This window comes from Leptodactylus fuscus, chromosome 7 (genome assembly GCF_031893055.1).
Source record: "Leptodactylus fuscus isolate aLepFus1 chromosome 7, aLepFus1.hap2, whole genome shotgun sequence".
NCBI classification, from domain to species: Eukaryota; Metazoa; Chordata; class Amphibia; order Anura; family Leptodactylidae; genus Leptodactylus; species Leptodactylus fuscus.
This window is the reverse complement of record NC_134271.1, coordinates 71,186,514-71,203,258: the sequence shown is the minus strand read 5'-3', so window position 1 is coordinate 71,203,258 and position 16,745 is coordinate 71,186,514. Positions and strand designations below refer to the sequence as shown.

Genomic DNA, 16,745 nt, shown 5'->3' with positions numbered 1-16,745 from the left:
GTCAAGTTCTCCATGCTACGGACATCCTTAACTCGGGCTACAAGATCAGAGCCAGAGGGAGGAGAGGCACTCTTCCTTCGGAGAGCGATGAGAGTTTTGGCTGCGGTACAGAGATAAAGAAACAATTTAGAGGTGTGCTTACCCAGATGAGTAGGGGGGAGATTGAGGAGATAGATGAGGGGGTCTAAAGGGACACCTTGAATAAATAGAGCGTCTGTAAGGGACTTGACCTCCAGCCAGAAAGGACGGATCCCTGGACAGTACCAAAAAATATGATACAGAGTACCCACTCCTGCCCGGCAATGCCAACACTGGGAAGAGATGTTAGGATTAAGGGAGTGGAGAAAGGCTGGGGTATGGTACCAGTGCATAAGTAGCTTGTACTGGGTCTCCCGGAACATAACACAGGTGGAGGATTTAGCTGCACGGGAAAAACTGTCACTTTATATACCATATTTTCCGGACTGTAAGGCGCACATAAAATCGTATGATTTCCTCAGAAATCGAAAGTGCGCCTTATAGTCCGCAAAATACGGTACTTTAAAGAGAGTCTCTCACCAGGGTGATGCATATTATACTAGTAACACAAATAGGTCAGGCTCACCTGAAGGTAAAACCTATTACTCCATAAAAATTTGTACCTTCATTGCCAAGATATTCATTTATTTCACAATATGCAAATGAGCAGTCTTGAGCACCAAAGGCAGCTTCATTGCTCCAAATTGCTACATTCCACATTGCTCTAATATGCTGGTGTGAACGCGAGCACACAGGACCAAGAGCGATTTCTGCATAGATCCTTGGTCCTGTCACTCAAACAATTGACGGGGGAAGGAGGGCGTAATAGTATGGAGCAATGAATCGGTGCTTCAGGTACTCATCTGCATATTGTAAAATTAATGAATATCTCTGCAACAGAGGTACACGTTTTCATGGGGATAAAAAGGAGTTCCGTTCAAGTGAGCCTGACCAATTTAACTGTATTGCAAGTTTGATATGCCTTACCCTATTGACAGACTCCCTTTTAATTTCCTCACCATTTTCAACATTTCTGCTTACCTTCAGTGAATAGGATTGTTCGTATTTATACTGTGAGGCTGAAATTCTGTCTCTTGTAGTGAGCAATGCATTGGCGCAAATAACAATGTATCTATTTATTAACAAAGGGATTGAAGCAAGTTATATGTTACACACAGTTCGCAAGATTAAATATACAATATAATGTTAAGTCGTACATTGTTTGCTTTTCTTACATGTCTTTTACTCCAGTCACGTACGGAGCTGCATTCATAATTCTGTTAGGTGCCTAATAAGAATTTGCCTGTACTTGTATGACACATATACCATTTAGCTGGTGAGATTTGTGCTGCTGTTTTGTTGAGTTCACAGTGGATTGCTTACCCTAACATAACTATTACAAGCCCTCAACGGTATGAGCAAGACAAAGCGTGTATGGCATTGTTATATAGAGTAACAGTTTTCCCTTGTTTCCTTTACAGTAGTTCTGGAGATGCTTTCATGAATCAGGAGACTCAGGATGAACAGAACTAAAGACCTTTGCCAGTTAGAGTAAAAATGCCACACATTGCATTGTAGCATAACGCAGTGAATTTCATCAATATGATAATTTAATGATCTCCGTGGATGCGGCGAGCTCCATCCTGTGTCTATCTCTCTCAGCACCTTGTGTCCACGTTATAATAATATTTCCAGATCCTCTTCGGTATAAATTTAAATACAGATTTGCGCTGCTGCTCGGAGGCTGTCAAGTAATTGGACACAGAGTGATGTGAAGGTTGAGAGGGGTCTCCAGTACAATGTTTGGGGGGAGGCATATATAGAAGTGGAAGGGATGTAAGTAAAGCCACAAATAGACTGAGCTTCTGCCTCTATAATCAGCCCCATGTACACAGCGGTTATATCTATGTACCCGTTGGCAGGTAGTGCAGACTGTAGAATTGTAATAAGTTCTGTGTATAACCTTGGGCAGACTGTCCGCAAACACAAAACAGCAGTGTCACTGAACTGGCCGCCGTGTACGTGAACGGTTTATATTAGTCATGAACCTAGATGATATTATATGTGATTTTCTTAAAGATTTCCCTATAACATATGAGCCCTTCAGGCAACCTCACATATCTAATATGCTTTTAACAGTTTTTTTTCAAAAGCCTGGTGGGAATCTGTGTCACCCAGCTTTCCTATGCTACTGTCATACCTGTCTTCAGTAATGCCTCCTCCATTCTCTATTCGCCAACTTTCCTAAAATTGGACGTCATTAAGTGGACCTTTCATCACCAAATCCAATTCCTTGCATTCTTTAATAACTGTGGCTCTACTGATTCCGATACAGTTGAAATTTTTTTCTGTAGCCCCTGAGATTCCCAGTCAGTGCAGTTAGTTTTATTGTTTGATATGATATTTAGTGGGTGGTCTTAGGCAGTAGCAAGCAAGGGGTTGTAATTCTGTCCAAACAGAGGAGGACAATGTCAGAGCTCAGAATCATACCCTCTAACCTGCTCCTATCTAAGACTAGCTCCCTGACAGTAGAGAGGCTAATTGACATGTCAGGCACCATATCTAACTACAGGAATGGCTAGGGAATACTGGGGGCTAGAGAAAAAGATCCCAACGGCGCTGGAATCTATTGAGTGGCACCTATTAATGCACTGCTCTTCAAATCAAGTGCCCCCTAATGAAGAAAATTTCCAGCCAGACACCCTTAAAGTAGAATTTAGTTATAAATGGTAACAAGATCTGACTCCATTTGAAGCTTCCATTGGCAGTTATGTCAGATTTGTTGGGAAGAGTAGCACAATATTCGGCACTATTCTTTCGATCAAAGTGACCTATACCAGACTATATCCCTGGCAGACCCCACTATAAGACAGTAATAATTGTTGGGTGACCGTGCCCTCTTTTTATAAAGTCAACTGCCTTATAAGGGCGGAGGCCCTGCGTTGCGGAAACACAGCTTTTTTTTGATTGTTGTAGATGTTACTGTGGTTTTTTGAGCTAAAGCCAAGAATGGCTACAAAACGAATGGTAAATATAAGGGAAGATCTTATTATACGTCTCCCTTCTGCCCGATCCACTCCTGGCTTTGTTTCCAAAAAAAGAACACAGCAAAGGCTGAAGCCCCACATGGTGTAAACGCTATGGCAAAAAACCACAGCGTTTTACAGTCCCTGCAAAGTAGATGGGATTCTAACAAATCCCATCTACACATTTACAGAAAAATACCCCCAGCGGAAATGCTGCAATTCCCAAAACCATTTGTGTTTTTGGAAATCGTAGCATGTTTATTATACCTACAGAACCGCTGGCGGTTTCCGTATAGGTATAATCGAAGCAGAAAGTCTGCAAACTGTCTGTGAAAAGCTCTGCAGGAAAAACCACAATGTATTTCCGCTGCGGATTTTCCTGCAGTTCTTTTTGGCTGCGGCATGTTACGTGGGGCCTTAGTCTTCTGCACATGTGTTTTTGATGCAGACATGTAGCACATCAGTCTTGCACCTTTATCTCGACATGACTCATTCAAGTCTGTACCTAGATTAAAAATAAAATGACCAATAGCCCAAACATTCTCAGAGAATTGGTGAGTGTGAATAATGCTGCCTTAGTGTTCTAACACAGTATAATGCCCACTCAGACCAAGAGTGTTCTCAGCTGCTGCATGTATGTCCAGGGACTACTGAGTATGCATACTGCAGGTTGAAGACCCTGCAAAGGACTTGATTTTGTGAAGGTGACCCTTGGATTTGGTAGTGGTGACTTTGGTACAGTCATGTGCTGTTTATAAAGAGGTGAACATGAGGGCCTGCAGCGGTCACCTAGCACAAACGGGATATGACTGCTGACATCAGCCAGGCAACCTGTATATAGAAGACCGTCATAGGCCCAAAGAGAAGTTTATAATGTTTTTTAATGTTTGTAGGCCCCTCAACAACACTTTTAAATAATTTAAAAAAAAATAAAGCAGGGCACCCCCTTTAAGGAGCAGCCACCTTACAGTAGTTATGCAGGTGGAAAGGGTTGATGGCACCCGCAATGATTATGTGGATGTGTGACAAAAGCTTACTGTAGAGAATTCCCTTAACATCTTTCACAATTAGAGGTATGTTACAATTGTACCAGTGTAGAGTGCAATCCTGTCACAGGAAGATCCAAATTCATACATTTTCCTGATACATTGTAACAAATTATCCAAGTAGGTGAAAAAGTTGTCATTCTGATGTGGTTAGCTCAAATAGGAGTCCCTAGACTGGACACAATTGTAGCAAGCTCTTAGTGATGATGCAAAGAAGTGTGTTCTCAAACTGGGCTCACATTGCACCAGAGCCTCTGTTGGAGACTTCATCGCAGAAACCACCGATAATCCGCAGAGAGAAAAGTCCAGCACAGAGCACTTTATACTACGCCCCTTTCAGTTTTAAATGGTGGACATCACCAATGGGGTCCACCAGTGTTAATGTGTAACTGACGTTTTGGTTGTCCAGCTCTCCATCGTTCGGTCCATCACAGTGCTAGTGTGAACCTTGTGTCACTGACCGTAAGCAGAGATCATGAATATAGTGAGGAATTGAAACACAATAGGGCAGATTTACTAATTCTGTCTAAAAGTTGGTCAGTACAAAGTTAGAATAGACAGCCATAGCACACCTAACAGGAGTAGCCGGTTTGGCCTGATACTATAGTCCCCAACTGAATATCCTAACACGCAGTGAAGGGTACAGATTGGGTTAATCCGCTGTTGTCCCATACAGGGTGTAGGCCCTACAGTATATATGATACAGATGTGTTACCGGACAAAATATGCATTAGGGCGGGGTTTTATAGGGCATTGGTGTGAGAAAGCATGGGTACTGCCCTTGTCAAGGTGAGAGCTATTTTGGGGTACAGGGTAACGTTTTCAGGGCCCATTTGGGTTAGTTGGTAGGACTTCTTTGGTTTGGTGACTCCCAAGGAGAAGTCCCTTATCTGTGTGGATCATCCCTGTTCCCAGTTAGCCACCACCGCATAGGTCTTGAAGACCCAATGTAACCTTGATAATTGGGTAAGATCCATCCAATGTATATGAGCGTCTGAGCATATCCCATGTCAAGACACGATTGGAGTGGTCTCTTGATATAATTGGATGGTCTCATGTATTTTTGTTTCTGTGTTAACATGGCAGCCATACTTTAATCTATTTATTAAATATTAAGTTTTTTTTTTATTTTCTATTCTTTTAAACCTATGTGCTAGTTTTGTCTCCATTTTCAACAAAAAACAAAGTGGCAAAGTTTTGTCAATGTTTTGGCCACGATGTCTTGCGTTACAGGGCTCGTCCCTTTCTCAATATTCCCCTCCCCTGGCCGGACAATTGTAAAGTGTAAAGCATGCACTACCGTATTTTTTGATCCAGATAACACCGGAATTATGGAGCATTTTTATAACTAAATCTGCCCAAAGTATTTTCAGAAGTTGCAGAATATATTATACAATAATTAATCTTGCATGATGTAATATGTATTTGCGTGCGCCCTCTTCAGGATCAATTGGTTACGGCAGGCTGTATACTTAAAAGAAAAGTATCACATTCAGGTCTGGCCAGTCAAATGATTTCCTGATCTGAATTTTCTTCTAATGTATTTGTTCTCTCTTCTAGTAACCAGCAAGCTTTCCTGCTGGAGAACGTCCCATGTAAGAATAGCACATGCTCCAGGATGTTTGACGTCCACTGGGAGATTTCTGACCTCAATCAGATAAAAGACGCAGCGGTGACAACCTTCTTTGACGTTTACGAAGATGTGAGAACACTTTTGCTACTTTTAATTGCTGCTTCCCTTTGAACACGCTGCGCCGGCTCCTCTCTAGTGTCAGGTTTTAGGAGCTGGAGCATATAATGAAAGCAAATGACTTAATTAGGCAGAGACTCTGAGGCCGATCAGGCATGATTTATAGAATTGCTGCCTCGGATGCACTACACGCCCCAGCTCATAGCTGAAAAACAGCCCCTAGCTGGCAGTACTTAATAGTTTACTAGGGTATAAGAAAAATATGTCAAAGCGGTTAAAAGTTTGGGGGGGGCTATAGGATTATACGCCTTTTCCTATGGCAGTTTCTATTAAAGATCAATTAGTAAATGAGCCTTTTAATATTTCTATTATTCCCTGGAAAAGCTTGCGATAACCAATATAACCACCATTCTGTTACTGTAGTCTGGTGCAAAGCAACAGCCAGCGCAGTTCTGGGCCACGTGGAACTGAAGGGGTTAAGTAGATAAATTTTTGAAGTCGTGGTTTTTCTGAATAATTAATAACATAAATTTATTAGCAGTGACTCCGACCCTCCAGCTCCATCCATGTAACTTTTAATAAAATCTGATTTTAAATTATTTACCATGCCAGTCTGGGCAGATTCATTACTTTGATGTTGGCTATAACGAAGAAACATGGAGATAAAAAGATTAATCTGCTGCCAAGGAAACTATTTACTCCGTTTATTTGCAGAGTCGATCGTTTCTTCATATACTGTAATTGATTTGTTAGTTGTGTGGTGGTGGCACAGGGTGAACTGCTGCTTTATAGCATTGCATTGTGGTGCTAATTCATCGCAGCGTAGCGTCTATGCTCCGTAAATTCAGAACTAGTGCAGCTTGCTTTGTAGTCGAACGCCATTGTCAGCCATATTAACTCTTCCAGGATTGGCTCTCTGTCATCGATCACAGATTGTCTTTCTTCCATTTTTTCCTCAGTTCTTCCTTGCAATAAATCACAGTTCGGAATGCCCTAGATGTCAGACAGATCTTACCCTTATCCAAAATTTATATAACCTTATATGAAAAAAAAAATCTAGGAATTCTTGGAAGTGTAGATAGTTCAGTGAGAGAGCAAGTAGCTACAGTAACTTCTTCTGGGACCTTAATGCATAAGACAGGTGTAACATGGGATGATTAGATGATCCGCAGTCCCATATTCATTCAGTTTCCTCAGTTCATGCCTTAGCTAGTCATACACTCATATTTTGGGTCAACAATAGTGCATAACATCAATTATGTTGACATGATATAGGTTTTCTTGGCCACAGACTTTTGTCTTCACACTAAACCTAAAAAGTGTTGAAAGATTTTAGCATTTTTTCTTATTTGATCCACCTGATAAACTTGTTTTTGCCATTGCAGGGCATTCTGGACATCATCGTAATAAGTAAGAAAAATTCTTCTATGGACAGCGCCATCCACGTCCTAATGAATAACTTTGAAGTCGATGCTTATTTTGTCAAGGTGATCGGTAAGTGTAATCCAAGCTATAGGAAGGATAGACAGATATATGTACAGATGTAGCAGAATTAAACAGAACTTGGTTAAACTGTTTCAGCGTGATAGGTTATCACAGAAGGCAACAAAAATTTTAAAATGTTTTTCCAATGATTTTTTGGATTTTGTTGTCTTTTGTGATAAGAACTGCAGAAGTTCATGTTACCTCTGCTACATATATAAATAAATACCGTATTTTTCGGACTATAAGACGCACTTTTTCCCCAAAAAATTTGGGGGGAAAAGAAGGGTGCGTCTTATAGTCCGAATGTGGCGCTGCGCTCCTCTGCCCTGCATGAAGCCAGCGGCAGGGGCGATGCTATTCCGCTCCTCCGTCCCCCCGCCGCTGGCTTCATGCAGGGCAGAGGAGCATAGCAAAGACTCAGGCCCCGGCACCTGTGCCAGCGTCTATCCCTCGCCGGCATCCGCCTCTCTAGTACAGTGGATGCCGGGTCTGGATTGGCGGCCCCTTCTCCCCCGGGGCCAGTCCCCACCGGCCCCATACCTGTAAAGTTGCAGGCCAGCTCCTGCGCGGCGATATCGCAGGAGCCGACCTGTTCGGGTGACAGCCGGGAGCCTAATGAAGGCTAACAGGCCTGTCACTGCTATATTAGTATTGCGGCTGGGTCTATGACCAGCCGTAATACTAATATACAGAATGTCCCATAGACGGCAATACACTTGTATTGCCGTCTATGGGACTTGCAATCAAGTGACCGCAGGTTCAAGCCCCCGGGGGGGGGGAATAAAATAATAAAAAAAAAAAAGCCTTAAAAATATATAATAAAAATATGAAATAAAACTTCTAAATCACTATTTTCCCTAGAATATATATAACAGTAGAAAATCATATATTATAAACTGCCGGGGTTTTTTCAATACAAAGTGATCTAAGCAATAGATATTCCCCAAAATGGTATAACTAAAAAGTACATCTGGCCCCGCAAAAAAAAAAACACTCTATGCGTCCCCGTACAGCTGCAGGGTCACCTGTCAATGTGGCCTTGCAGCTGTTGCAAAACTACAACTCCCATATATTAAATATTTTACCATTTTTTGCTTAAAATTTTTTTTCCCTATTTTCCTCCTCTAAAACCTTCGTCTTATAGTCCAGTGCGTCTTATAGTCCGAAAAATACGGTATATAATATTGTGCAGAATTGGTTGTGGAAAGGAGGTATATTTCTCAAAGATCACTCTCCTATGTGACGGATCAGGCACAGGACCTCAAATAGTAATTAATGAATTGGTTAATTGAGAGAGGTCAGGAGGGCAGTTCTCTCTTTCTGTCTGGGGACACAGCCTGTCTGTGTGAGAGATACTGTATGCCCTGTTCATATCAGCGTTTGGATTCCATCCGGGGAGAGTCCACATGGAGACTCCCCGAATGGAATACCAAACACAAGTGCAAAGCGCTGTGCTGTAAGAGCGCACAGACCCCATAGAGTATGTGTGCTTACCGTCAGATCTCTGCAGGAATCGTGCGGATAGGAAAGTAGTTTCCAATCTACTTTCCTGCCCACATGATTCGTGCGGTCAGTGCACGGCAAGCACACAGACCCCAATATAGTCTATGGGGTCCGTGTGCTTTAATAGCACAGCGCTTGCAATTGTGCTTGTATTCCGTTCGGGGGGTCTCCAAGAAGACTCTCCCTGGACGGAATAAAAAAGCAGATGTGAACCAACCCATACATGTTAGCAAAAGGTTGCTGGACATTGTTTGGTTTGTAAGTTGGCAGGGGAAAGCTCTCCAGCTGCTAGCTAGGGATGTTTAATGTCTAGTAAGTGCCAGAAAGGCAAGATTTTATTTTGTTGCCGTTTTATTTTGTTTTCTGTATGTTCACAACCACATCAGTAAAACCTGTCCCAGTGTCAGCTTACACCTGCTGCTGTTTGGACTTTGTTTTGACGAAACCAGCATGTGTCTTTTGATCCCAGCAAAGGTGATCTTGATTCTAATTTTATTTTACTAATATATATATATATATATATATATATATATATATATATATATATATATATACACACTAACATGATGTACTAGACAAATTATGTTTATGTGAAAAACTGTTTCTATGCCAACCAGTTATTGTGTTACAAGGAAATTCAACCACAAAAAAAAGGAAAAATTGTGAGGGGAAAATTTTCTTCTTGTTTTTTTGCTATATATTTAAGAACATAATCAATTACAGGGGAGATGTCTACAGTGTTTTTGGGTCTACCTCTAGGCTTGTTCCCCTCATTCATAGATATCGGCTCTTCAGAGCAGCCTATATGAAGCATCAGAGCTGTAGTGTAAAGCATAGAGTAATACAGTGTTGCAGACTGGTCCCTTGTTATCTCATATTGTTATGGATTGTTTTACTTCATTCTAGGATTAAACTCATATGTTAATTGACTTCCTATGAAATTGTCCATACTGTGTCAGAGATGGGCAGCAATTAGTGAATACAGTCTTTGTACTCCACTGCAGAATATGTTTGTGCCATACAAATAAAAGGAAATGAAGTAGAAAGAAGTCTTAGTAAGAATATAGCAGCAGCAGTCTATCCGTCCTGCTTTCCCTTGACCCTTTCCTGCTCCTCACATCTTTATTAGCTCCATCAGTCCTCTCTCCCTCCTCCTTCTCTCTCATCCTTGGCGTCCTGTTATTTCGCACTCTCTCATCTCTCAGGCGCTCTCTTGACAGCTTAGCATCTCCACTGAAGCGCACAGGATTAATTACAATCATTCAGGGGATACAGTGAAGGCTTCTCCTACCCACATCTTGATTTAGTAAAAATGTAAAAAAAAAATATATATATATATTGCTTTGTAAATTAGTTTTTTACTATCCACAAACAAAAGCGCTAGCCTTTGGGGGCGCAGGTCTGCAGCGTCTTTTGGAGATGTCCAGTTAATCTCGCTGCATTCTCTCTTCCTGTGCCAGTAGCGTCTCGTCCTGGCAGAAGGATGAATGTGCTTCTGAACAGATGTTTGTGAGTATTAAGGGGTCTTGGAGAAATAGTGAGGGAGATGGTAATTGGTCATCTGCTCGTGTAAAGCCTGGCTTGGGTTTCAAAGACAGAAGAATATTTTACCAAGGGAGCGGTTGCAAGCTCCAGTCCAGGCAAAGTGCTTCCATACTATAAATATCTTGGCACATACAGGGGTTTCATATAAATGAGCACTCACTAAATCTATGGTTCTGGTTTTTTTTTTTAACTTTAATTAACATTTTGCAAGTGGCTTGGAAACTGTAAGGGCGCTCCCAGGAGATTTTTATGTTCTTGGTATATAAATGCATCTTGATCTGTGTCCATCTGTAGTTCCATGCATTGCAGCACTCCTCTATCAGAGTGCATGCAGGGCTTTTCTGTCCGCTTGAGAAGTCGGACATCTTCACTTGCGGACAGGGAAGGACGGGCACGGAGTGCAAAAGAACGCACCCGATGCCCATTCAAATAAATGACAGGTGTCACGGACACAGCTAGTGTCTGCTCCTGATGTTCGTGCCACATTTTGAGCGGACACTAGGAGCGGACACTACCTGTCGGACACCGACTGTAGTGTGAACGCTCCCTTACAGTATAGTTCATCCTGAGGTTTTTGATTTGTGAATGGAATACAAAAACCACAGTGTAGACCAAAGCTTCTCAAATTTTGATGCAGGCCTAAACTGGGTGGTGGTGAGATTTGAGCCATTGCCAGTGTCTGCTTCGCACGATGTTATTTCATTGACGCTGGTGTGGTGAGATGTGCTGCACTGTTGTGTTTGGTTTTATGGGAAAATATTTACTGTGGGATGTTTTTATTTTGGTGCTGTCTGGTAGATTTTTTGTGTTGCCATGTGGTATTTGGCGTTGCTAGGGGTATAATGTGCGCTACATTGCGGTACTTGGTTGCCACTGCTGAGGGTATACGGTTTGGTGCACAGGGACCTTTGTATGGCACACCATTGCTTTGTTGCCGGTGAGGACACCGCGTCACAACTGATTGACTGGTGAGACTTGAGTCAGAAATGTTTTGGAAGCCCTGGTGAGACTAAGCTACATAAGCAGAGCAATAGGAAAAAGCTGGTAGTAAGAAGGAGCTGTACCATGGTGAGTGAGGACTGACAGGCTTGTATTATTTGGTGATTTAGAGGGTAATTTAGCACTTTATCTGTTAGTCCCATAGACATTGAATGTAGTGACAAGGCGCATACATAACCAATGCTTCATTCCGACTTTTCATAACAGAGCTCATGATCCCTTTTTTATGATTAAGTTTCCAGTGGTGGGTCCCCTAGAAATCACATATTTGTATTATTTTCGAAATATGACTGTATAATAGCTTTGCAGACCATCCTTATACAGCAGTTTTTCAGATCCTTTCCATGTCATGTCTTCCTTATTAGGCCGCACGGTGCAGTAATTAGAGATAATGTATATATTTTCATCTCCTTGGTATTTTGCTAATGCTCGTTACCATGACATCGCCTCATTAACCTGGAATTAGAGGTGCTGAGGATTTTGAAGGTCATTGCTCTGGCCATAGTAAAGTGATGTAACGTATGCTTTGAGGTTGTATAGACAGAACTCTTCGAGGAGTTAGTAAATGTTAAATACCCTTGCCTTCTATCACTGCTGCTCCTTGGAGATGTTTGTATTGGTCCCTTAAGATGTCACTATGAAGCCAGCAGTCTCCTTATTGATTCTAGTAATATAGATGAGTTTAACTCCGCCATATAAAATGCAAGTTAAGCCAAATCCAGACCTCAGCGAGCGAATGAAAATACATGGCGGCTTGTGCAACATAACTCAGGTCGCATGACTGTTTCTGTCATATTGATGTAAAAGGGGCTCTATCACTGGGAAAAGTCATTTTTATCTAAACACATGCTTGCATAGGCTTTAGAAAGGCTATTCCACACTTACATTTTGTATGTAGATTGCTTCAGTGGTCTCTGAATAAGTCCATTTAAAGGGTAGGGGTGTGAATTCTGACACCCCATTGATTTGCTATTCCCAGCAGCCGCTTGTGCTAAAACCAACACTAAGTCTAGTCAATGCACAGAGAATTAAAAGAAGCATTATTTTCTAATAAGGTATATTAAAAAGTTTCTTATAATCCCTGAGTGATTGATTTACATTGCTCACTGAAATGACAATGCCTATTTCAAGGGAGTCTACCACCTCCCCTAAAACCCAACACTTCCACAGCGGACGCTGGAACGAACACAAGGAATGGAAACAAAAGCATGCTATTCTCTTTATTAGCCTATTTCAACCCCGCTTAACTGATTTTCACTATGGAAATTCTACTACATCTATCTGAAGACAGACTGTGAGTCACAAGTCTCAGATTACATATGTCTATAGAAGTCTATGGAGAAAGAAGGTGAAGGAGTAAGCTGAGGGGGAAAAGAGATTTCAGTACAAACAGAGATTTGTTTCCATTTGTGGGTACTGCTTGGAAACCCCACCAACGAAACCTAATCTGCTTAAAAAGCGGTTACTGCGGAAACCTGCGGACCCCATGATTAAGCGGATTGGGGGATGGAAACTCCGAACGTAGATCAGGCACAGGTGTGAACCCAGCCCAAGTCTAATGCTGGAGCTAAATAGGATCTTTCTATCAGTACTAGAATACTGCTCTATATTTTCATGCATGCTATGTGATATATTTGCCAGCTAGTCTCCACCTACCAGTTCAGTGAGATCACCAGACTACAGACAGAGCTTGCAAAGGGGAAAAGTGCTGGATAATGCAAAATCTACATCATATAGTGGGCAGAAATAATAGTGTTCTATGTGTACATACCCGGATGCTTATCCTAAAAAATATTACTAAGATTATTAAGACAAGTACGATTTAACAAGGAAAACTCTTTAAAAGGACAGTCCAATATTATATCAGTAAGGTGTAATTGTTGCATTTTTTTTAATAGTCTTTGCGTTTCAGTTCCTCACCATATTCAGGATCTCTGCTTGCTGTCAATAATTGGGAACATTTGTAGCTTACATCAGTGGATAAAACAAAAAAACTCAATACACAGATAATACTTCTCATATAGGCTTTGTTACAATTGTGTCCAGTCTGTACAATCCTCTTTATCCCACCCTGATGCAACTGTACTAAACCCACCTCTGTGACTAGCAGTGGGTCTATATGGGTTTGCAGTATTTTGAGTCAACTACAGATAGCAGATATAACATATAGAACAAAATGGCCAAAATAAGGCCCCAGTGACCTGATGTATACCAGAAGGGTGTACAGTTGGCATACACTTATAAAATGGGCCTAGCACTGACATGTTTCTTCTTCTTCTTTTAGTGCTCAGTGGTATTTGCTCCAATGACTGTCCACATCAAGTAAAGGTAAGGACCCAAACATTCATACCCTTCCCCATTTTATTCTTTCATTCTTCATTCATTCTTCATTTTTACATTTCATGTAAATCTGAAGCTCCCTCCAGGTCAGTACACTCCTTTTCTAAAATGTTCTGTGTTGCTGGGAACATTGATGTCTGTCACCTCTAAATTATCTCCATTTTCCTCCTTGTGACATCATGACACTATACGTCACCTGCAGTTCTATCCTCATTGACATCACAGATCATTGACACTCATAACATCACAACATTTGACTCCTTTACTGAAATACTTTGTGCTGCTTCTCTTGATGTGAACCGGTGACCGCTCAGTGACAGTCACATGAGTCCCATGGCGTAGAGCATGAATAAGCCTCCCCCTGGGGTAATGTATTAGGATAGAGCAGTATTGATGTCTGTGTTGGCATGAAGCTCATGTAGTGGAATTATATAGTGGGATCAGCAGTCTCGGTGAACTCTCCCATCTACATGGCATTGTGTGTGTATTGTGTTCATCCCCTTTCAAGAATCCTCTCTTTATGTAAGGGATGTCACTGAGGTCCTCACTGCAAAGCAGCCAAGCAATTGATTTTCTTAAAAACCGAGTCCCGTAAGCCTTGCTGCACTTGAAGGCCAGGCTGCAATCTTTTGAAGTTTCCATCCCTTCTCCTCAGACACGGGGGCTTTTTTCTCCACAAATATATTCAGCATGATAAATGCTAGAGAAGTGAATAGGAAGGATGACCCCGTAACCGGCATTGGTTAACTACAGTTGAAAGAGAAGAACATTCCTCCTGCGATATCCCTACTGGCCAATGCTGATGTGGGAAGGTCCAGACGTCTGCAAATATCTTACTTATTGGATAGTTCTGCAACTTTCTAATATACTTCAATTCCTGCTTGTTTGCGTTCAGCAGATGACAGTACATCCTTATCCATTCCTCTTCACACAGCTGAGGGTCTTCCACTATATTGGTGTAGACATCAGTATCACATCTCTCTCTTTTCCATGACTTCAGGTTTATATAACTGCTCCTATGGGAATTGTACCAAAGTACAATTATAATAATTCTTGCAGTTACATATTATTGCAGTCATTGGGTAAGAAAAGCAACATTGCTGGTAGAAACTACAAGACAGCAGTGAACCAAAGTAACTGAAACTCTAAATTATATATATTCTTTGCATAACTTTTAATTGTAAATAAGTTAGTTAAGGAGTGGACATCTGTCATGGTTTCAGCTTCAGTAGTGTACATGGCAGCTCTGCTCTCAGATCTTACTGTGCCCCAGTCCTGCATCACTCATTTATATACTTAACCTATATATCACTATCATATTAAGCACTTACAGATATACAGTCAACACTGTCCTAAGTAGGGCTTGCAATCTAAATTCCCTATCAATAAGGAAACTGGAGAACGCATGGGGAGAACATATAAACCCTTGGATTTGATGCCAGGACTAGTGCTGCAAGGCTGTAGTGCTAACCACTGAGCCACCATGCTTCCCATTCCTGATAGTGTACACTGTGTACATGTGTATCTGTATAACTGGAACATATGCAGCAGCCAAAGGGAGTGCAGAAACATAAGATGCAGTGTGTGTGTGTGTGTGTGTGTGTGTGTGTGTGTGTATAGATGTGACAGAATGCAGAATACAGAGACCTGTATTTGTCCCATTTATAACTTCTGTAGTTTAAAGCTGACCTTAGCTCCAGTCATATTAACGTCCCTGTAACACATAAGTGAAAAGTCGGCCGAACCTACTGACTTTGGCAGGGACAGCTGACTATCTTATGTACATTCATATAGTGAGTGAGGAGGTGTTGGCCAAGTGAAGATTCAGTTAGCAGATGTTGAAGGTGCTTGGGCACCCTGATAAGTGACTCAGAGTAGGGCTGGGGGATTATGACCCATATCAAACTCAATGATTAATTGAACATTTTACCTAGATTATAATTAATGGGCAGTTTTTTAGGACATTCTCCTTTTATTCATGCCACACCCTCTATTTTTATGTCATGAATCTTGGTATGGGTCATTCACATATCTGCAGTCCTCTCTAAGTAACATTCAGTTAGTGACATATCCTTCAGCCAATTGCAGTGAGACAGGATGGCGTGGATGTAAGATCATGGAAATAATTGCACCTTATTTTATCTAGCTATTATAGCCATTATATGTATTCTCGTACTATGTTAGTACTACGTATATTAACATAGCGGCAGTATGGATGATTAAGTTCTTAGGTTGTTTCTTTGTATCCTATTCTTTCATGTCTTTCTGTATATCTATATGACCTTACATACTATCCTGATGATTCACCCTGCACTGCTACATCTATTCATATTAGAGAGTCAAATGTGTTTGTACTTGGAACAGAGCATATATTGTGTATTCTCCACTGTCATGTCTGAAGCAGCACTGTCCTTCAACGCCTCAAAGGTCAACTTGTGTTCCTGCCGCTCTTTTAATGACAGAGCCCTGATCACAGCGCGTGTTATGCTGCCAAGCAGATGACGGCATTAGAGCCACGCAGCGTTACATCCGTGTAAAACCACGAGATTGACGACAAAACTGATCAAGTCATGTCCATCAATCCGTCCTCCCTCTTCATCCCGTGTACATTTGCATCTCTGGATGGATAGAGCAGCTCTATTTTCTGCACCACTGAATGACGCTTCTGTGGTGACAACAAAAAAGTAATCCGAATGTTGCTGCACTAGCTGGCGTCCTGACCGCCAATGTCAGCTCATCTTTATTTGTGAGAGTCTCATTCAAGCAAGTTATTCTGGAGCGAACCGCAATTCTAGGGCTTCAAACTTTTATTCATAGCTTTAAGAATATATTCATACATAGCAAATATGTTGTATCCACCTGTTCCATTCATATGAATGAAGGTTACAGAAATCTGTGTGCTTGCCATCAAACTCCATTTAGGTGAACTGTATTAATGGTAAAGAGCAATACATTAAACAAATCTGCTCATGTGCTATAATGCATTGAAATGAGAAAGATCGGTGAACATTAAAATCACACTTTAATATCTTATTTTTTATGCGGAGAAGATACAAGCCTAAAACCTGAGGCTGTACTACTGAGACATTCTGA

General features: G+C 41.4%; 1 protein-coding gene across 1 annotated transcript in view; it reads left to right on the top strand.

The window, feature by feature from the left end:
* The window catches only part of ITFG1 (integrin alpha FG-GAP repeat containing 1), a 137,523-nt gene that overhangs the window by 93,193 nt on the left and 27,585 nt on the right, over window positions 1–16,745 (top strand). The window contains exons 11-13 of the mRNA XM_075282112.1: window positions 5,651–5,792; window positions 7,166–7,274; window positions 13,597–13,640. Coding sequence (XP_075138213.1) covers window positions 5,651–5,792; window positions 7,166–7,274; window positions 13,597–13,640 — 295 coding nt within the window. The remainder of the gene's footprint in view (window positions 1–5,650; window positions 5,793–7,165; window positions 7,275–13,596; window positions 13,641–16,745) is intronic.